Here is a 24,169-nt window from a genome sequence, read left to right on the forward strand (position 1 = left end):
ATCAAATGTATTTATATTAAAATAATAATAACACAAATAAAATATGTATAATATATACAAAAATAGAAACTCTGTGGAGTATTTACAAATAAAGTAGAGAATCTATAAAGAGAATGGCCTGTTTCCTCTTTGTACAATGATGTTTATTCTTTATAATTACTTATATTCATATCGATAAAATTTATGATTGCTGTAATTGTTATTTCTTTTGAACATAAATAAAAACATGTACATAAATAGAATGATGAATTAGGAACTATAATTTGGTTTCATGCCTGACACGTGGGTTATGTCTCAGTTTATGTTGGGCCATTGTGTACCAACATCCACCATTATCATTTTCATTATCATCAAGGGAGTCAACATCTCCATCACTAGAATTTGCAGGAGGGCAATATCTAGAAAATTTGGTTTTAATGTAAAAATAGAATGCACGTGCATAAAATGATAATTCTATAAAATTTCAATCATTTTTTTGTATACCTCGCTGGCTTTGTTGGTTTTCGATACCTTTTGAAATATCTTGACTGCCTGGGAAGTGTGTAAGGGATTACTTCTGGATTTGTCTGAAAAGTTAAGGATGTTCATTGCACACAAATGCACGTTTAAAATGTTAATACAAAACAATTTTTTTACAATCACTATATTTTGTTATTCCTTTCACAAGTAAAATTATACTAACTATATAAATAGATATGTTTCACGATATTACATGCATACACTAAATTAATTACATCTATCTTATACGTGTGTGTGGTGATTAGTGACCGTTAATCGATAATTATTCAGAAATCGTGAGATGCGGTGTGATGTAGGTTTCAGAAAAACATTTTCTTTATCGTGCCAACGTTTCGATCTTTATTGAGATCATCTTCAGGGCCTGGGATTTACAAACATTGTTTACATATTACAATTACATTTTGGATGTGGAAAAGTGAATTTATACAATGCAAAATATATTTTATATATTCAATCAAAGTATTTCTACTCACTCAGTGTTTGTCTTCTGTGTAATTATGCCATTCTTGCGTGTCGTGTCGAGAGTGCCAGTGAGATTTTGCTATTTTGTGTTTATATAAGTTGGATTTTGAAGGGGTGGGGAAGGATGTCAGTATAGAAAAGACATTTTTGTATAAGGCGTCGGCTTCTTTGAGGTGAAAAGAGCCGACGAAGGGAAAAATGTGTTGGTAATGGTTCAGCCAGATTATCCTTTCAGGATTATGTAGAAAGGGATAAATAGGAAAAGGAAAGCTGAATTGTCGGGAAATTAGACTATGTGAAAAATATTTGAAGTGTGGAATGTAATGTGATGATATAGGTATGTTATCTGTATTGAATGTGATTAATGATATTGGCATAGCTGCGACTGAGTTTACATGTATCTGTTCTGTAATTGATGCTGTGTTTATCTCGGTTGATATAAACCATTTCTAAGAAATTATGTTTATATTTGTTTTGTTCTGTATGTAATATTTTTGGATTTTTGAAGTCGAAATTGTGTTGGTGTTCAAAATGGTGGGTAGCGAGTGCTGTAGGATTCTGCTTGGGTTTTTTGCAATCATAGATATGTTGCTTTACTCTCTTGTCCAGACATTGGGATTTAAGACCGATGTAAGTTGCCGGACAGTTTAAACAGTTGATCTTGTAGATTACGTCAGATTTATTTGTTGTTGGTGTGGGATCTTTAATTTTGGAAAAAAGTGTTTGAATTGTTTTATAATTTTTGAAAGCTATTTTGAAGTTATCGGACAAGAGAAATGTGTTTAATTTGTGTGATAGGCCTTGAATAAATGGTATGGAAATGTATGCTGGTTTGTTTGTATTCGATAGATTTAATACTAATTTAAGTACTATTAGTAATAGTGGATGGTGTTAGTGTTGAGTTGTAATTGTTGATTATTCTGTTAATTATGTGTATAGGGTAGAGATTGTTATGGAGGATCTGTTTGTATATCTTTATGTTTTTGTGGTGGAAGGATTCATGGCTTAAGGTAATCATTCTGTGAAGTAACCCTTTGGCCGTGTTTATTATTGTATGAAGAGGACGGTGAGACGTAAAGTTGAGGTAGTGATCTGTATTTCTTGGTTTTTGATACCAATCTGTGATTAATGTGCCATCTGGTTGGTTTATTACGAGTGTATCTAAAAATGGTATTGTTTTGTTGTTTTCGATTTCATGTGTAAATTGTAGGCGTGGGTGAAAGCTATTAAATGTATCTAGTGTAGTTTGAATTTGATCTGTGGGAACAGCTGTCAATATATCATCTACGTATTTAGTGAGGAAGGGAAATGTGAAAGGAAGTAGTGGTATGACTGTATTTAGTAGATGTGTCATGATTGTCTGCCAGTATCGGGCCTAGGTTGCTACCCATGGCTATACCAAATAGTTGTTTGTAAAATTGATTGTCGTATGTAAAATATCCGTTAACACAGCAGTGTCGGATTATTGTAATGAATGTGTTCTTTGATAGAGTTGTGTTATGTTGGGATGTTGGTGAACAGAGATAAAACATCTAGAGATATGAGAGAGTAGTGTGAGGGAATGTGGATATTATTAATTTTGTTAATGAAATGAAATGAATCCTTTACATTATATGTGTTATCTGTGATGTTGTTGAGTACGTTGATTAGGTATTTTGTCATGTTATATGTGGGTGAGTTTACAAATGAAATTATGGGTCTTAGAGAATAGAGGGTGTTCGGGTTGTGTTTTCACACCAGACCGCATCTCACGATTTCTAAATAAATATCGATTAACGGTCACTAATCACCACTCATTGGACATAATGGAATCAATAGTTAGGTAAAACTCAACCCAAATTCAAAAGTAATAATTTCATTAATGTTCAAAATTAATTAAGGTTTTTAGTTGAAATGAAAAAAAGTTAATGGCACGAGAGGGATTCGAACCCACGACCTTCGGCTAGATACGCCGCTGCTCTACCACCTGAACTATCGTGACCTCGATCCACTCGGACATCAACTCCCCATCTCAACCCCCACCTTATGAATTTTCCCTCCTTTTGCCATTTTTCAAATGTTCATCTCAACTAAAAACCTTAATTAATTGTCATGTATTAATTGGTCAAGCGGACCACGAAAGTAGTGAATTAATGATTTAAAAATGAAGTACACTTCACTAAAGCTCTCCGTCGCCATTTCAATTGTCGTCGAGAATCCAAACCGATTACACGACATTTGAAAAATGGCGAAAGGAGGGAAAACTCATAAGGTGGGATATGCTAGGTGTAATTTTTGATAGCTGGAGATGGATGTCAGGTTCAGCATTGAGACAGCTTCAATATTTAGTTTTGATGACTGTATAGATTAGTAAATCTGGATTTGCACAGGTAAGTTGTGGCAAATGGAAGAAGAACGTTTTGCTTTTTCAACGAGTGGCTGATAGGTAATTGGACTCGAAAGTAGATTTCAAAGTGAGCCTTAATTAATGTCTTTCAAACATTCGTATTCGCTTAAAGATAGACTGGTTCACTTTGTCGAAATGAAAAACGGTTTGACCACCTGTTCATGGTCTTTCAGCATTGTATTTTTGAGCTGTTGGGAAGTAGTGCTCAAAGGTCATCTCCAAACTTCAAAGGTCATCAATCAACGTGCTGTTCACAAGCTCCAGTTTGTTTTCTTTTAAAAAATCATTTAACACAAGAAAACACAACATATCTTCTTTATCAACAGATTCAACACATAACTGGATTTTTCTTTTGAAGACATAACTTTGTTATTAGTGATTATTTGGAGATTGTGAGAAACAGTCTGGTGTAATGTAGGTTTTAGAAAACCTTTTCTTTATCGTGTCAACATCTATGTTTATTGAGATCCTCAGAGCCTAGGATTTATAAACATTGTTTAAATTATACAAATACATGTAGGATGTGAAAAAAGTGAAGTCGGTGCCAATTAGGTAGGCAGAGCCACCATCGTCTCGAATAACCTCAAGTGCATGCCCAACTGCTCTGCCATGTAAACTGTTGCCCTGCTAGAATACCATTTCATGTATCATCCTTGCCCTACCGTAAAGCTTCGTCAAAATATATTCCTAGAGGTCTTGTCTTGGTGTGAAGTCACTCATTTATTCTACTGCACTGGCATATAAGGATCGCACCCAAAAGCAGATATCTGGTTTGGCAAAGAACCCCACAGAAGAGGGTGAGCTGCAACTTTCAACATTCAGGTGGTGGCACTTCCAGCTTGCAGCACAGGCTCTTCAAAGGGCTTGTTGTGAACACATACCTTGATAGTAGAGCCTATTGAGCCTTTGTAGGTGCGTTTTTCGGGCTGAAGAATAGGCCATGCAATCATAAAACAAGGTCGAGCACAGCAATGAATCAAATAATTGGATGGTCTTCCTGTCTGCTCCTCACCTGAAGTGACCGATGAACATTAATAATGTTATTACTTTCCTTCCCCTCACCTTGATGGAGCCAATTTAGTCTTTTGATTCAATGTGAGGCAAAGGAATCTCACCAACTCTATGTGCCTTACAACAGCGCCCCTCAGGCAGGGAGAGAGACGGTAGGCTGTGCGCCTTCCTCATCCTGCAAAAGTGAACGCACATGATTTTTGATGCAGAGAAGGCGAAACTGGTTTCCTCAGCTCTTCCCGCCACAATGTTTATTACTGACTGCATCACCTCTCTGACCTCTGCTAGGTCTATCCCCAAAAGGAAAAAACAAAGGTAGTCGATGTACTGTAATAGTCTGATTGGTCAGCACTTTTACTGTTCACTGTAAAAGTGTAATGCTTATCACTGAACCCTGAGGGACACTGTTTTCTTGAACAAAGTCCCTGGAGAGCACGGACACAATCTGACACAGAAGCGTTAGCAACTCAGGTAATTTGCCTCTAAATCTGATATCCATCCAACCCCATGTCCCCACACAGGTGTTGTGTGTATTGAAATCGCCCAATACATAATTGGTTAGGGGAAACAATCAGGGCAGAAACCTCACTGCTTTGGTCGGCCTGGGGAAGGTAGACAGAGCACAGTGTGAGGTACATTGGTGCCACCACTCGAATCACCTGGATGTTTATATCAAGTCCCACCTCATGCATAGTATAAGTATCTCTTATTAATATGGCCACTCCTCTCTTGATAATTCAATTGAGAGTTTTATCCATTACATTTGTGTGAAGAAGAAATGAGTAATACAGCTATATTAACAGCTAGAAATGAGGAAGCGAAAAATTAATCATCTTATTGTGAAATGATGACTTAAGGAAATAGTGAAGAGTGTTTCCTTAGATCAAGCTGATGACAAGGCCGACAATGAAAACAAGTTTACAGTATCCCATTGAATATTTACAATCAATGATACCTCCAGGTTCACCTTATGCAGAACTGCACTTAATTTGCAGGAAGTACAGTTATGCTATTGAGAAATTTAGGCATAGAAGACAATTTGTGTAATGGGGTTAACTATAACAAAAATTGATATGATACTACACTGCACAATATTAACCAAAATGCCCTTTGTTTTAAAATGGTTGCAATCTTCAGTCTCTCAAGGATTTGCTATTTACTGTAAATAAATCACAAGGACAAAGTTTTGAGAAAATAGGTTTGATTATAAATTCAAAAAACACAATATTTATACATGAGCAATTATATGTACCCCTGTCGAGATGTACCACAAAGATATGCATTAAAATTGAAAGTAAATTAAAAGAGAAATGCATAGAAGAACTATTGTTTTAAACGAAGCATTGGAATAGTGTATAAGTTATTTTTTCCAGTTATCCTGCCAAAAATTGAGAGGCGCATTAGTTTTTGAGCTTATTTATTTTGAGCTCTTTTTGACTTATTTAAAAAAATCACACACAAACACGCGCGCGCATGCACGCACGCACGCACACAAGAGGGGTTCCTCTATGGCAGCTAGCATCTGCTAGGTTTTTCGTGAGGGGCAATGAAAGAGAAAAAAAGTAACGAACCATTCCAAGGTATGATGGAGCCAACTCTTGTGGGTAATCACTTCCATTTCTACGTCTCATTATCTCTTCTTCAATGTCCCTCAACTCAGCAAGTTGTTGCTGTTTCTTTTCTTCAAGTTTGGCTCGTATATCAACTGGACTCCTAACTACTGTCTTATCTTCTGACACCTAAGAAAAACAGGGAAAAAATTAAAACAAAGCATAAATTACCGACAGCTAAATGACCACTTACAAGGGGTCGGCACCAAAATGGGACTGGGCAATGCTGAGAAGGTAAGATACTTGGTGGAGGAACAAAAGAAGTTGGTTTTTTTTTCTTTCGCTTTGAAATTGCAGCACTGTATGGGTTAGTGAAACGGCAATTGAATACACCAGGTATTCCATTGTGGTGATGCCCCATCCCGCTATAATACCTGCTGAATAGTGGATTAGACAATAACAAAATGATTTATTCTGTGAAATTAAAAACAAAAAATTATGTCTGTTTATAACAAGAAATTATAGTGGTAAAATTAGTGTTTAGTGGCAAACAACTTCAATAAATTCAATCATGTTCCACTTTACGTAGAACATAAAAAAAATTATAAAAGAAATAAAGCTTTAAAAAAATTCAATCAGATCACACAAACAAAATAAATATTGAAATAGAAGAAGAACAGAACATACTTAAGTGTTTGGTCATATTTACACACACTATAATATTCACTTAAGTAATAAGTTTTTTAAATTGTATTTATGTACCGTTGGAAATAAATATTTGCAATGGCCACCAACATGTTAGTTGCGTGAGGTATGACTTTGTGGTAGTTAAACTGAAAGACAAAAGAGGATTACCTTCTGAGCCATCCTATGAGAGAAAACAGGTGATATGTTCCAAGCTGAACCATTTGACCATCGTGTTGCCATTAGTTTATTATATTCTATTTATGCCCAATTGAAAAATTAATTATTAATGTTTACCTACTAAATTCCCATTTTATTAATTTATAATATCAGGAGTAGGATATAAACACAATTTTGAATTTCGTTTCAAGTGAAAACGATTTGGTTCTTTTCTTCATTGCCGATTTAAACAAATTGTTTTTTGTATTTTCAATAGTTTTTATTTATTTTTTTAAATGACCTTAAGTACTAGCATATGAAGCTTTGAAAAAAGGTTAAGGGTGATGGTAGGAATTGAACTCATGACTGTAGGGCCTATACAAGAGTGTAATATGCTGACCACTCGGCTACTGTGGTCCCCAAATCAATAGTTTGGAGAAGTTTATTTTTAATTCTTTAAGCATTCTACTTGAATTTATGGACCAGTTTCTCAGGCATCAAGTAAAAACGTGACTATTTGCAAATCAGCATCTCGTTTGACACTCGAACAATGGTGGTTGTTCTCTTCTCAGATGAGTGCCTATTTGGTTTGTGGCCATCAGATAACCGGGATCATATGTGTAGAACACTTTGATTCATGTATCATGCATCAGTCACAGCCTTTTTGAAGACTGTCAGTTGTGGTATGGAGTGGAATGAACTATACTCTGTACCAAACTTATTATCTTGCAGAATGGATCTAAGGCACATTGAGAAAGTTCTTATGGAAGCTGCGGTCATTCCATTTATTGGGGGCAACTACGTTTTTTATTAATTATTATTATTTTTTACAAGGGTTTGCAACAGCAGAGGTCATATCAACCCTCGGGATGCCAGTGTTTTGATTATTATTTTTTTTTTTTGGGGGGGAGCCCATTTGTTGTACATCTCTACAATGTATGTAGAGTTCGACTGCAGGGCCCTGGATTCGATCCTTTATCTTACAGTGATGACCGCTGTGACACCTTAACTGTTGCGGCCACCAATGCCCCAACTTCGTGTTAATGCATGATAATGCTTGTCCATATGTAGCTTGACATAAGTTCCATAGAACACTTATGAGACATGCTAAAGAGACGGGTTAGATATTGTTCACCGCCTCCACCAGACATTGAATAGCTTCAAACTGTTCTTGTTGAAGAATGGTGTTGGTTCACAAGACAATATCCGATGGCTTATTTATTTGATGCTTAAGGCCCTCCAGGAGGTAACACGTGTTATTAAGAGCAAAATAATAAGTAATAAATTGTTTATTAAATTTAAATCTACCGGTAAATGATTTTCCAGTATTTTGGATTTTCCAGTAATTAAATAATTTTTTATTAAAACTCATGAATTTCTGATCTCATTTAAATTTTAAATAAGCATGTAATTAATATAAAGATAAAAATGCACTGTTTTAAATAAAACAAAATACGATTATCTTTGAGTGTATGTACAACCTTTGTTCACACTGGAAAGATATGCTGATATAATAATTTAACTATATATATTAAAGAGTAAACTGTGTAATAAGAAAATAAAATAAATAGGAATTACTTGTATCTCCCAGAAGGTTTCAAACTCTGAATTTGATGTGGCTCTTGTTTTGGTGGCTCTTTCTTTTTCTCTTCATTTTCAGGCACTGTAACTGATGATTCTCCAATGACCTAAACCCAAAAGATGTTTTTCATTTTATAGCAAAAATAAATATGTATAAAATATCAACCTCATTAGAGACATTGACACTTCCATCAACATCATATTTCAGCCTGCGGATATGAAAAAATCTGGAAAATGCACCAATAAATTGTATGAAGTATTATAAACATTGTCTATTATTCTTTTCATTTTAAAAATATTTTGATACACAGAGTAATATTAAGCAGTATATCATCTAGTTTGTTGGTAGATACTTTTTGAGTTTAAAATACATCAATGTATGTTAACTAAAAAGAAAACAAAAAGCTATAACTTTGATTAATGCAACAATATAGTTTTTGTGAAGCTACAGCAAGAGTAAGTAGACCAGTCTGGAGATGATTAAAATGCAATTGCATGAATATGTAAAACATATAAAAAACTAAAAAAACAAGCTAGAAATAAGATACATGACTCTTCCTGGAGATATTCAGAGATTTTTATGTTTTCTGTAGCACTGGATTAACTAACTTTTCCAATTGCTACCGTTTGATGAGCTTTAAAAGTAAGAAAGTTGAACTGATTATTTGTAAAGAAAGTTAAAATGAATGGGTCCATTATAATCTAGTAATATCTTTCGATGTATTATAGAAATATTTGACAGTATTGGTTCTTAAAATTAAATATGATCTGCTGTTCTTGTCTCTTTTTTATGGATTAAAAAATAATCAAAATATCGTAAGGCTTTTCATTAGGACTAGTTACTTTTTGTAAATTTATTCTCAACAAAGACAGTACACATTTTTAAAAGGTTTCTTTTCCTCTGGATTTGATGAGGTCCAATCATTATTTCTACTACGAGTCTTTCTTTTGCCAGGTGATAACAGTTTTTTATTTACCCAATGAATTTCTCAGATTCTATATCTATACTATTGTTTATCTTGGTGGTTGTTAGATCAAGCGTAAGGAATGAATGATAAAAAATAATAACGTGTGGTGATTAGTGACTGTTAATCGATAATTATTCAGAAATCGTGAGATGCAGTCTGGTGTGATGTAGGTTTCAGAAAAACATTTTTTTTATCGTGCCAACGTTTCTATCTTTATTGAGATCATCTTCAGGGCTTAATAAAGATCAAAACGTTGGCACGATAAAGAAAATGTTTTTTTGAAACCTACATCACACCAGACCGCATCTCATGATTTTTGAATAAAAATAATAACATTGGAAGTTTTTTGTCACTATTTCCTTCCTACAGAAGGTTGATGTTTAATTTTATTCTTGTGGTAATTAGAGTGGATTATTTTCCCAGATTAGTTTAGATATTGAAATTAAAGCCTTCAGATCAGCTTCAAATGACTGAGTCAATATCAATATTTGTACATTTAACTTCTTCTATAAGGATTTCACTGCCATTGTCATATTAGTGATCTGAAGAATAGCAGAAGTAGCCCTAGTATTTGAGAGCTTAAAATTTAATTTGGACAAGAATAATAATTTGAAAGGGGGGAACATGAGACATGAAGGAAAACATTAAAGCCACTTGCTATATCTACTATTATAAAAATATTTTAAATGAAATTTATTAATAATACATAATTTTATTTATACCTGTAATAGAGAAGCATGAAAAGAATTCCAGCCGTGTAAGTGCAAGTCAAAAACAATGGCATAGCTTCATTGTTGTTGGTTTTGGGAGCATTTAGGTACCAAGAAAAGCATAAGAGGGAGTTTTCCAGTGTCATCACAACATAATAAACTACCATTTTGTGTCTGTGTTTTCCCTCATGGATGTTGATATAAGCAAGGATATACACAAAGGCTACAAGTGCAGAGGTCCATGTGCGGGCTAGAGTCTTTGTCTGCTTGATTGCAAACAACTCAGTTGATACGATCCAAAGAAACATGGAAATCCAATGAAGAAGTACTACAACTAGGACCCATGGACCGTACAGAGAGGAATAAAGAACAAGACAAATTGCCCTTGTACCAACAGTGCCAAGACGCCACATAAACTGAAAAAAAAAAGTATACATACATATATGTATTATGTATTGTAGCATTAATATTAATAAATAAATTAAATAATACCATAGTGTTTTATAATTGTATAGATTACATATAATGATATAATACTAGATTTAAGATAAATAATAATAAAAACATGAAAAAATTCCTTAATCCATTTATGCAATGAAACCAGACAAATAATTTGTAATCAATCGATTGTACAGGAATGAGCGAGAAAGTCCAGATTTCAGATTAATGAACTACATTGGGCTTGTGTGTACATTCAAAACAAGGCCAATTTGGAAAGGAGTATGAATGTACTATTTTATTTTACTCTAGGCTAAATAAACTACACTGACAAGCAAAAAGTTCCACCCAATTGATTTTTTTTTCATTTTCTCAATAAAAACAAATTCTGCTCTTCATTTGTCTCACTGTTTTTATCAATACATATTTGTTTATGCTATGTTTTAAATTGGGAATAGCAATTAGAGGTAAACTCACTTAATCCTTAATCCAAAACAAGGATAAAGGATTTTTCAATATTTACTTTTTATGGAATTTAAAATGTTTATTCAGTCTCATTTGAATTCTGAAGCTGTAAACTGTTTAGATTTCATCTTTGTTTTCTTAATTTCAATTTTTAAACTTAAAAATGCCACATAGTGCTAAGGATGTTGTGTGTGGATCTCTCTTATTGATGATGGACGTTCCATCAAGTTGTGGCTATTGCCATTGGAGCTCCCTATGAAACACTGTGAGACACCATTAGACGTTTTTGAGACATTGGGTCTTACCAATTAGCCCGGTTCTGGACGCCCTAGAGTAACAGAACCACAGGATGACCGTTTTTTGACTTTGAGAATTTTGTGAAATTGGCCCCTTCAGTTGTTCAAGCAATTCATCAGGTCCAGGAAGTTTGAGATGTCCAAATTTTTGAACGCACTGTTTAAAGAAGATTAAATCAATATGGACTGATGGCTTTTCACCCCGTAAGAAGACTAGAATTGACTAAACACATGGAGTTGCATGGCTTGCATTTACACGAGAACACAGCCATTGGTCTTAAGACAATTGGTCTGCTGTACTTTTTACAGATGAGTGTAGATTTGCTCTATGATCTACAGATGGGTGAAAGAGTGGGGAGAAGGCAAAATAATAGGTACAAAGCTTGTAATTTCCCCAGAGCCAACCTTTTCACGGTAGCTCGTGATGGTGTGGGTGGGAATTTCAATGGAGAGTCGCATAGAGTTGATTGTTGTTCATGGCGGGTCTTTGACTGCCACTAGCTACGTGGATGAAATTTTGGATCATCACACGTTGTCCATCCTCAATGAAATCAGCTACAATCATATTCTAATGCATAATGCCCATCCACATGTCGCTTGCATAGTACAAATATATCTTCAATGACGTTGCCTGTTCTGCTGGTCTGCCTGTTCTCTGTTCCCCATCGAACGTTTATGGGATATCCTCAAAAGATGAGGAGCATGTCCATCACTTCCTGATACACTCCACGATCTCCAGCAAAGAGATATTTCTAGACTGGTAGAAAGTATTACGAAGCGTCTTCGAAATGTAATTAAGACAAGAGGAGGAAATACGTTATATTGAAATGTTAATTAAAAATCTAAAACAAATTTGATTTTCCGTCTTTTTTAAAATTTTCCTTAGTAATGTACTATTTTTTTAATACTTTTTTTTAAGACAAAAACTCAATTATTAAAAGTTAAAAAACGTGAAACTTTAATATAATTTAATTTAATATATAAAAATATATACAAATCAAGTTATATTACAAGTGGGCGGAATTTTTTGCCTGTCAGTGTATAAACGCAATTTATTTTCATGATAGTAATTACAATTATCAAAGGTTTAGTTTCATGATATTGTAATGCGTATCGTAATTTCGAGAATGACACTCACAAATATATATATATATANTATATAAAAAAAAAGAAGGAATATTTATATAAGTCTCGGCGTTACCTGGGTAATAACTCCGGGCCAAGTGAGTACGAGTCTACGAATGTTCCTCCTTTTGAGGTTCTTCGAATACGAAGAAAGAGCCCAGCAGATGGAAAAGACGGACAGGCAGACGGAAAGGGCCGAGAGGTCTTTCAGCTCGGTTTCCATATCGTAATTGAGAAAAAGATGCAGCTGAATCAGGAGAGTCGGCCCCGAGTTGAGAAATCCGTGGAGAAGTCTCAAGACGCAGATGTCTCTCATTTCAGACTTAATCCATGAGAGGTCGACTGGAAGAAGAAGTTTGAAATGTCTCCAAATGACGCCGAGAGAAAGACTGTGAACTAGGATGAGGCAGGCGATCTTCCCGCAGCTCCGTTTTTTCGTCTTCAAATACCAGAAGATACTGAAGATCTGACAAACTGTCAGTGAGAAAAGGACAAAAAACACGATTATCCCGCCCCAGAAATACTGTCCCTTTTGGTAAAGAGCGTACCCCATCGTGAGGTCAAAAACAATGTCGCAGAAGTAACAGGCAAGAGAAATGAGGTTGAAAAGAAGGTCGCACAATGGAAGAAATTGCCGTTCTGACATCTTGTCAATACTACTAAAAGATGAGCGTCTCAGTCTCACGCAAATTAACTAACGCAAGCGAACGAACACACTTTCACACAAACATACATACACATACATCATCTCATCATCAAACAGAACTACACAGGACACATACTTCGCATTCCTGAAGGACACGGAATAAACAAACCGACCAGGCACGGGGATGCAGACTCCAGCTGGCAGAGAGCGCTTCTCCGCTTAATCATCCCAAAATTATTTACAAATTAAAGTCCCTCCGAAAAAAGAGATCAAACTTACATAAAAAGAACAAGAAAAAACACTTTCATTCAATACAATACGTACTACGAAAAGTTTAATATTTAAATTTCAACAACATGGAAAATAAAATAAATTAATTAAAAGAACAGACAAATGCATAAAAAGAGGATGCAGGGTGTCCTTTTTATATGGCCCGGCTGAATTTCTCTTAAACCAATGACGCTATAAAAAAAAAAGTAATATTTTTTACCTTTTTGGAGAAAAATTGTACAGAGTAGCTCAAGCTCAGTTCGACAAACGAATTTCGAAAAAATATGTAAAAAAATGTGCCTGCGTGTTTTTCGTGCAAAATACGTAAAAAACGTGCATACCAGCGTTTTACGTCGGAATTTTTTTCAATTTTTTTTTGTTTTATTGCAAAATACATAAAAAACGTGCCTTTTATATCGAAAAAGAAACATTTTTTCGATAGTTATTCAGATATCGTGAGATGCGGTCGGGTGTGATGTAGGTTTCAGAAAAACATTTTCTTTATCGTGCCAACGTTTCGATCTTTTATTGAGATCANGATATGAAGTGGTGGGAGGTTTAACACCTTCAGGGTCGCCGTTTTGCTCATGGCTCCAGTGACACTGAGACCAACTTATCTTTGGGTCTTGCCTGCAGAGAAACTAATTTTTTAAAATAACGCTTTTCAATATAAACTATAACTTTACACAAGGATTCTATTTTAAAGTGTCTATACTGTTCGGAGTACCGATCTGACGAAGAGGAGGTCATACAATACAATCTACATTTTATGCTTACAATACATTCTCTGAATTTGTATAGGGGTAGAATCATTTGTTGCTGAATTAGTGGTTTCGTGCAGGTGTAACTCCTCCATCCCCAAATGAAGCTTCCGGGGGCGGCTGATTGGTAGGGGTTGCAACGGACAAGAGTTGTCTCCGCGTGCGATACCATGTGAAGATTCCATAAGCTGAGGCTATGGCCTGGTCTGGACTGGCATGGTCCATATGCTCATAGACGTTGAAATGTAGGAAGTCTTGATGATTGGCGAAACATGGTTGAGTTTCAGCTCCTCTAATCCCAATTTTTTAATGTTAATTGAGAATTTTTGCTGTTGATTCTTGCTTAATCCAAGCTTAACGTTACTAATAATTGTTGGATGCCCAGAGGTTTTGGAAGAGTGATACAATTGTCTGTTCCTGTATACCACTTTACTGCCGTTGTTGTTCAGTAAAAATACTCCTTTCAGTCGTCTTACTGCAGTCCCATCCTGGCGGCTTATACTAATAGATTCTTCAGTAGGAAATACAACCAAATACTGGTTGAGCTCAGGTATCCAAGTCAGGTGATTTTCGGTTACGACGAGTTCTGTGTATGTACAGTTCGATGGATCACCAGTAAGAAGTAAGGCCTTGTCGCACAGGTTGTCCTTATGGTTGGTTTGTTCGTATGAACATAGATATTTCAATTTAGTTTGTTTACAATTATTATTTAAACTTATGATATCTATATTATGAATATACATTTTGGGTTTAAGAAAATAGTTAACATTTGGTATAATAGTTATGAATTTAGTATCATGTTGCCTAGGTACTGATAGTAATTTGTAAAGATTGTAATTGTTATTAGTGACCAAAGGCAGGCGTAATAAAAATATTATTTGTTCATAATGAACTTTGGTAACTTGTATTAAATCTTCAAACTCTAACATATTTTCTAATTTTGGTTCAAACGGTAGTCTATTATTATAAAATTTAGCGATTTCCTGAATTTCAGTTAACAATTCTTGAGAAGATATAATGCTGGGGTGAAGTTTTTGTAGCTTACAAAATATTATGGAGTTTTCTAAATTTTGTACAACATTCAGCAACATTTGATATGTAAGTTGTAATTGAATAATAGAATCGCTTAGTTTTTCTAGTTCGACGAAATCACTTAACTTGTGGTTTATTGCTAAAATTTTAGTTTTTAATTCGATATAGTTTTCATTTATTATTGACAATGTTTTATTAAATTCGTCTATAATTTTTACATTAAATGAGTAGTGTGATTCTATCTGGTTCTTAATATTTTCTTGGTATTTTCGTAAATGTTCTAACTTTTCACCGTCGAAAGCATCAAGATTACCAGTTAACATCTTTAAAGTAGATCCTACACCATTAAATAAACCTCTTTTTATTTTAGCATTATTCTTATTTTTTACAAAAACTATTTCTAACTTCCCTTTCTAAAAAGATAGTTCCTACTCACAGTAAGTTATTTGCAACGATCCGGATTTCGAGCCTTTTACCTCATCATCAGGTTGAAGGACTTCTACAACCACGTCTCTCGACGTGAATTGCCAAAGTGAAACCGCTTATACCACCCGCAAACGCTACGTTCCAATTAGCAGCTGATTTGTTTAATGGCGCTCAATTTGAACGTGCGAAACGCGGAAATTATAACACAAATAAATATTATACTGTTATAATATATGCTTATACACAACCATCTGCAAGGATAGGCCATGTAAACAAACAATGGAACTTGAAACAAATCAGCTGCTAATTGGAACGTAGCGTTTGCGGGTGGTATAAGCGGTTTCACTTTGGCAATTCACGTCGAGACGTGGAAATAACTTACTGTGAGTAGGAACTATCTTTTTAGAAAGGGAAGTTAGAAATAGTTTTTGTAAAAAATAAGAANATCGGTACTCCGAACAGTATAGACACTTTAAAATAGAATCCTTGTGTAAAGTTATAGTTTATATTGAAAAGCGTTATTTTAAAAAATTAGTTTCTTTAGTTTCTTACATCGAAACCATAACTTATTTTTTTTTTTTCTTTGGTCATGGAAGCAATAATTAAACCCCACCGGTATCTTGTTACACGATTCTTCTTTGCCTTTTAAAACCTATTTACACTTAGCAAACCAAATAAATAAAGATGTATCTATGCTTGACATATTGTGAAATAAGACATTGGGCTGAAAGGGCAATCTTTTCCATTAAAACTCTGTGCTTTTTCCCTCCTTAGACCAAATATATCTGTAAGTAGAGCCATAATAAACCGGGAAGTATTTGAGGAAAAAATGTTAAAAAACGCACACACTGGATAAAGGAATAGTCTTGAAGAAAATTCAATACTGTCACAGTCCTTGGCAATGTTAGGTCAGTGTCGGTATTCATTGAAATAGGAGATCGCCTGTAAAAAACTTAAATAGGTCAATATGTAGATATTGTTTTGCCCTGATGATGACATTAAAATAAATCGAAAGCTTGGCTGTAACAACCGAATTTGCTTTTTTCTTCAAAACCATAACTTGATCCAGAGTGTTCGTGAGTGAAAAAAGGTCGATACTTTTAGTACTGAAAAGATTAAAAAAGAGGTAAAGCTTATCTACAGAGTCGTAAGCCACGGAAAATCAAGGAAAAAAAGCGTAGACCTTCTGTTCAATTGAATTCGAGATAAGATGTTAACATTATCTTTTATTTATGTTTCCTACGAGACTGTTTTAGCGTTGACGTAGGCGTAATTGTTTATTTTTCATAAAATCCATAATATGCCCATGTCACGACCGGTCTTTATTGTGCTCGCAACCTTTCCTGACCTGCTCATTTAAGTTCCATTGAAATTACTGCATAAATATAAATCTTCTGAGTTAACGATAATAAAAACAATTAAACGTTTAATGCGTTTTTTATATATCAATATAATTTTTGATATATCAATCAATAAACGCTACACACATTTTAAATATGATTAAAAAGGAAATAGCAGAATTGGTGGATAGTCGGAGTAAAGATTAGCGATGTTGGCACACGGAACTTACTTTTAGGCCAAAGTCCGCGTATTTGTCTGGCATGTATAAAGGTGACTCGACAGTGAACACACTTAAGTGAAACGTGCCATTCCATGGCTCTATATAGAGAGCGTGTTGGAATACCACCCCGATATGAAAATTGCGCTCGAGCACGACGAGGGTATCTTGTTCCGCTTTTGTAGAAACAGAGCAGATTTACTGTATAAATTACGAATAAATGTCTTTTGTTTTTCCTTTGTGTATAGAAAAATGGAATTATTTATTAGGGTGAATGTTTATTGTGAGAGAACCTATGACGGCATATTGAGTACCCCATCAACACATTGATATAACATTAAGTTCGTTATTTAATAGGTGAAAATGGTGATGGAGGATATTGCATATTACACTACCCTACTTAAATAAATGTATAAATAGAAAAAGAATATATTTAAAAATGATTGAGAATGTCTAACATTAAAAACTGCATCCGTTGGATGTTGGAATCTAGCTTGTTACAGTTGCTGGAGCCTAGCGGCCTTCCTTGAGAAGTCATAAGCTCAATTGTGTACATATGTGTACGTAGTTGTATGATCTTATTAAAATCAATCAGTCAATCACGGTCTTCAGTACAAACATGAATCTATTTATACATCTATCAATTGTGCAACTTTATTATACTTGTTCCAAATTGGGTTTTATTCATTTTTCTCGAAATGTAATTTTCATTTTTCTTCAAATATCAAAAGTTACATTTAAAAGAATGCAAATTTATTCAATTTTCTTGAAACATGCATTTTTTTAAATATACACTTTTATGCCGTTTTACGCCATTTTCTACAAATATGTAACTTTATGCCTTTGTTCAGTTTTCTTCAAATATACAAAAGGAACAATTTCATAAATGTAAATTTATTCAATTTTCTCCAAATTTGCATTTTTTGATATACAGCTTTGTACAATTTTCTTCAAATGTGCCGTTTTACGTAATTTTCTTCATACGCACATTTTTATGCTATTTGCTTAAAATATGTAACTTTTTGTTTTTATTCAATTTTCTTCAAATATACAAAACTAACATTTAAAAAAATGCAATTTTATTCAAAAATGCATTCTTTTATATATACAGCTTTATGCATTTTTTCAAATATGCTGTTTTAACTAAATTTCATCAAACAAGCATATTTACGCCTTTTTCTTCAAATATGTAACTTTATGCCTTTATTCAATTTTCTTGAAATATACAAAAGGAGCAGTTTTCAAAATAATGCAAATTCATTCAAACATACATTTTTTAAAATATACAGCTTTATGCAATTTTCTTCAAATGTGTGGTGATTAGTGACCGTTAATCGATATTTATTTAGAAATCGTGAGATGCGGTCTGGTGTGATGTAGGTTTCAGAAAAACATTTTCTTTATCTCACCAACGTTTCGATCTTTATTGAGATCATCTTCAGGATCAGTGGCACTCTCGACACGACACGCAAGAATGACACAATTACACAGAAGACAAACACTTTGAGCCCTGAAGATGATCTCAATAAAGATCGAAACGTTGGCACGATAAAGAAGATGTTTTTCTGAAACCTACATCACACCAGACCGCATATCACGATTTCTAAATAAATATTTTCTTCAAACATGCAGTTTTACACCATTTTTTTCGAATGTGTAATTTTATGCATTTAATCAATTTTCTTCAAATATACAAAAGTATCATTTAAAAAATGCAAATTTATTCAATTTTCCCCAAATTTGCATTTTTTTTAAATATATAGCTTTATGAGATTTTCTTCAAACATACAGTTTACACCATTTTCTTCGAATGTGTAACTTAGTGCTTTTATGCCATTTTCTTATGCCACCATTTTCTTCAACTATGTAACAGTAACATTTAAAAAGCAACGCAAATTTATTCAAGTTTCTTCAAACATGCAGTTTTACACCATTTTCTTCGAATATGAAACTTTATGCTTTTATTCAATCTTTTCAACTATATAACAGTAACATTTTTCAAAAGAATGCAAATTTATTCAATTTTCTTCAAACATGCATTTTTTAAATACACAGCTTTATGCAATTTTCTTCAAACGTGCACTTTTACGCCATTTTGTTCGAATGTGTAACTTTGCCTTTTTTCGATTTTCTTCAAATATGCAAGTAGAGTTGAGCTTATATAAAACAATCAATCATCATAGGCTAAATTATTGACAGTCAAATGAAAAATTATTTATTGTATTGTTTCAACGATTAGTTGGTTTTTGTTCACTAATTTAGTTAACAAATATAAGGTAACAAATTTAATTAATTTAATTTAATTTTTCTCAAATATACAATTTTACGCATTTTCTTCACATGTGCTACTTTATGCAATTTTTTTAAATATGCAGCTTTAGGCAATTTCGTATATATGCTAATGGAGTTGAGCTTATATAAATCCTGGTAGAAAATATCAATAACTTAAAAATCCCCCCAACTACCGAACTAGTCTCCTTGACATAACAAACCTGTATCCATCCGAGTCAAAGAGACTGTACTGACAAACACACTAAACAAAAACTGCGACGACGAATACGCGACACAACTTACAAAAATAACCACGAACAAAACTACTTCAAATTCAACAATGTATGTTTCTCCGCATTGACATATGATGCTATAAATACCGTTATTCCCTAGCTGGTATATTGTCTCTACGTTTCTTTTTAGTAGTTTATATATGTTATTGTTGGTCCACAGTGTTTTTAGTCCGAGCTTGTTGAACAAGAAGGTAGGTTTTTTCTGTAGGTTTCTTTTCCTGTATATGTGAATGTTGTCCATTTGTTGTTAATTTGCGTGTTTTTCTTGTGTTTTATTGTTTTTTATTATTTCCTGGATGGAGCTTGTTTTCCATCCGTTTTTATTGCTACCATTGTTTTGTTGTTATGTTCCCTGTTGAGTGGTGTTGGTTTTAGTCTGTGGATCAAGTAGTGATGAAATTTTGTATTGAATTGTGCGTTTGCATTGGGTTTTCTCTTTATTTGTATTTCTTTATTGTTCGTCCTGATCAGAGTTGTCTAGGAAGTTGATGATGTTGCTGCTTCAGTTTCTATGGTAAATTTAATGTTTTTGTGTAGTGCGTTCAATCCTCTATGTACGTTTTCTGGAGAAGTTGTCTGTATATCGTCGATTCACATGGAGAGTTCCGATGATGCCTAAATTATTGACAATCAAATTGAAACTTATTTATTTATTGTGTTGTTTCAACGGCTTCTTTTGTTTTTGTCTGCTAATTTTGTTAACAAAGCCAAAGTAACAAAGTTATATAAACTTCAAATAAACAATTTTATCTTATTTTCTTCAAATATGCAATTTTCATAAAATATGAAACTTTATTCAATTTTCTTCAAATATACAAATTGTATGCATTTTCTTCGTATGTGCAACTTTTTTCACTTTGCAACTATATTCATTTTTTCTTCAAATAGGCGCATTTTATGCATTTTTCTAAAATATACAATTTTATACATTTTCTTAAAATATGCAACTTTAATCACTTTTCATCAAATATACGAATTTTCATACATTTTCTTCAAGCATGAAAAATTGATGAACAAAAGCATGTTACTTTCTTCAAATATTCAATTTTTTTCGAATATACGAATTATATATATGTCCTTCAAATATGCAATTTTATCCTATTTTCTTAAAATATGTAAACTTTATTCAATTTTCTTCGAATATAATTTTTTTTTCATTTTTCTTCAAATATAAAATTTTATCCTTTTTCTTTAAATATGCAAATTTATTCATTCTTCAAATATACAAATTGTGTGCATTTTCTTCAAATATGCAGCTTTTTTCACTTTTCTTTAAAAAAAAATTAAATATGCAACTTTATCCAATTTTTTTCAAATATGCAACTTCATTCACTTTTCTTCAAATATTTGAATTTTTATACATTTTCTTCAATTATGAAACTTTATCTTATTTTCTTCAAATATTAAATTTTTTCGAATATACTAATTATATACATGTCCTTCAAATATGCAATTTTATCCTATTTTCTTAAAATATGTAAACTTTATTCAATTTTCTTCAAACATAAAAATTTTTTCTCAATTTTTTCAAATATGCAGTTTTCCGCAATTTTCTCGAAATATGAATTTTTTTCAAATGTGCAACTTTCTGCAATTTTCTGCAAATGTGCAAAATCAGTTGAACGTACATAAATCAGTCAATCAACATCTCCAATATAAACGTGAATCTACATTATTTATTTGTAGTTCATGAAGGCAAATTATCAACAATCTAATGAAAAGTTATTTATTTATTGTATTGTTTCGACGACTTATTTAATTTTTGTCCACTAAATTTGTAGCCGCTTTATCGTATTTCTTCGAAAAAAACAAAAAGCAAAGAAGTAAGAAAATTTGAGATTCTCGTCAACGAAACGCCTTTGCATATTTGTTTAATCTTCCTTATCAAAGGTCGGCCGACGAGATTTTATCAAGTCGAAATGCAACAAGACGAAGTTGTCGTTTCTTTCAAGGATTCTCTTTTATTAAATATGTACAATCTATTTATTGGACTTTTCCCAGTTAGCCATAATCCCAGTTGTATATTGATTTTTTTTAATAGATTTTCTTGCAAATGTAAATGGCATAATTTTCGAATTCTACGAATTCGGTATCATCGATGCTAATGTAAATTTTTTACATGACGTAACCTAATGTTTTTATGTTACTTTATTATTGAATATTAAATTTTCCTATATAAAGTGATGTTTTTCTTTGGCTTCGGCGGATCCATCTGCATCCGTAATTTTCTTCAATCATGCAGTTTTACGCCATTTTTTTCAAATATATACCTTTATGCTTTTATTCAATTTTCTCCAAATATAAAAAGTAACAGTTTTCAAAATAATGCAATTTTTTCAATTTTCTTCAGACATCCAATTTTTTTTTAATATAATGCTTTATACAATTTTCTTCAATCATGCAATTTTACGCCATTTTCTGCGAATATGTAACTATGCTTTTATTCAATTTTCTCCAAATATAAAAAAGTAACAGTTTTTAAAATAATTAAAAGAAGAAGAGTCATAAGATCGATTCAATACACAAGTGTACGTATTTGTACGGGCTTGCATAAATCAATCAATCAATCACGATCTCCAGTACAAACGTGAATCTATTTATTCATCTATCATCTGTGCAACTTTATTATATTTGTTCCAAATTGGGTTTTATTTTCTTTTTTCTTTCTTTTTCTCGAAATGTAATTTTCATTTTTCTTCAAATATCAAAAGTTACATTTAAAAGAATGCAAATTTATTCAATTTTCTTGAAACATGCATTTTTTTAAATATACACTTTTATGCCGTTTTACGCCATTTTCTACAAATATGTACCTTTATGCCTTTGTTCAGTTTTCTTCAAATATACAAAAGTATCATTTTAAAAAATGCAAATTTATTCAATTTTCTCCAAATTTGCATTTTTTTAAATATACAGCTTTATGCAAGTTTCTTCAAACATGCAGTTTTATGGAGTTTTCTTAGTATATATAACTTTATGCTTTTATTCAATTTTCTTCAAATACACAAAAGTAACATTTAAAAAAATGCAAATTTATTCAATTTTTTAAACGCATTTTTTTAAATGTACAGCTTTATGCAAGTTTCTTCTAACATGCAGTTTTACACCATTTTTTTTAATATGAAACTTTATGCATTTAATCAATTTTCTTTAAATATATACAAGTAATCGTTTTCAAAATAATGCAAATTTATTCGATTTTCTTGGAACATCCATTTTTTTAAATATACAGTTTTATGCAATTTTCTTAAAAAATGCAGTTTTTGCAGTTTTCTTATAATATGTAACTGCTTTTATTCAATTTTCTTCAAATACCCAAAAGTAACATTTAAAAAAATGCGAATTTATTCAATTTTTTTAAACGCATTTTTTTAAATATACAGCTTTCTGTAAGTTTCTTCTAACATGTAGTTTTACACCATTTTCTTTGAATATACAAAAGTAACCGTTTTCAAAATAAAGCAAATTTATTCAATTTTCATCGAACATCCATTTTTTTAAATATACAGCTTTCTGCAAGTTTCTTCTAACATGCAGTTTTAACCATTTTCTTTGAATATGTAACTTTATGCTTTTAATCAATTTTCTTTAAATATACAAAAGTAATCCTTTTCAAAATAAGGCAAATTTATTCAATTTTCTTCGAACATCCATTTTTTAAATATACAGCTTTCTGCAAGTTTCCTCTAACATGCAGTTTTACACCATTTTCTTTGAATATATAACTTTATGCATTTAATCAATTTTCTTCAAATATATAAAACTAACCGTTTTCAAAAAATGCAAATTTATTCAATTTTCTTCAAACACGCATTTTTACGCAATTTTCTTCGAATATGTAACTTTATGCTTTTATTCAGTTTTCGTCAAATATACAAAAGTATCATTTAAAAAAATGCAAATTTATTCAATTTTCTCCAAATTTGCCTTTTTTTAAATATACAGCTTTATGCAATTTTCTTCAAACATGCAGTTTTCTTAGAATATTTAACTTTATGCTTAAATTCAATTTGCTTCAAATACACAAAAGTAACATTTAAAAAAATGCAGTTATTCAATTTTCTTCAAACATGTTTTTTCGAAATATATAGCTTTATGCAATTTTCTTCGAATATGTAACTATTTCTTTATTCGATTTTCTTCAAATATGCGAACACAGTTGAGCTTATATAAAACATTCAATCACCATATCTCAAATACAAACTCAAGTTAAATCACAATTTTCGAATTCTGCGAATTCGGTATCATCATTGCTAATGTAAATTTTATACATGACGTAACCTAATGTTTTTATATTACTTTATTATTCAATATTAAATTTTAACTGTACCTGTTAAATGTACATCAGAAGGGGATTATTGAAGTTCAACTCTTAAAAGAAATGTGTTCTTCTATTGCAGACAAATATTTATTGTGTTTATTATGAGGTTTCAATAGTTACATAAATATATCCTAATTTTAATTAATTATACTTTATCTAAGGTCTTGGCTGAGATGGTCACGGGCTGTCTATGACTAATCACTTGATCTATCGTGACTTAGAACCACTCAGACACCA

At 32.4% G+C, this 24,169-nt stretch overlaps 1 protein-coding gene across 2 annotated transcripts; it reads right to left on the reverse strand.

Annotated features, from left to right (window-relative positions):
- Positions 1-28: 28 nt before the first annotated feature.
- LOC106672860 (XK-related protein 6-like) lies at positions 29-13,189 on the reverse strand. 2 transcript variants are annotated; one of them, XM_014404611.2, is made up of 8 exons: positions 12,431-13,189; positions 10,043-10,446; positions 8,519-8,579; positions 8,350-8,459; positions 6,182-6,362; positions 5,950-6,117; positions 484-566; positions 29-398 (listed from the first exon to the last, which is right to left on the reverse strand). In XM_014404611.2, exons 1-8 carry the CDS (start codon positions 12,998-13,000, stop codon positions 257-259), a joined length of 1,719 nt encoding a protein of 572 aa, XP_014260097.1. In that variant the 5' UTR covers positions 13,001-13,189; the 3' UTR covers positions 29-256. The 2 variants fall into 2 exon arrangements, with proteins under 2 accessions (XP_014260097.1, XP_014260096.1); XM_014404610.2 differs by having other exon boundaries at positions 6,182-6,365; positions 12,431-13,188.
- Positions 13,190-24,169: the final 10,980 nt, after the last annotated feature.

This window comes from Cimex lectularius, unplaced genomic scaffold, assembly GCF_000648675.2.
Source record: "Cimex lectularius strain Harlan isolate CLEC.00 unplaced genomic scaffold, Clec_2.1 scaffold46, whole genome shotgun sequence".
NCBI lineage: Eukaryota > Metazoa > Arthropoda > Insecta > Hemiptera > Cimicidae > Cimex > Cimex lectularius.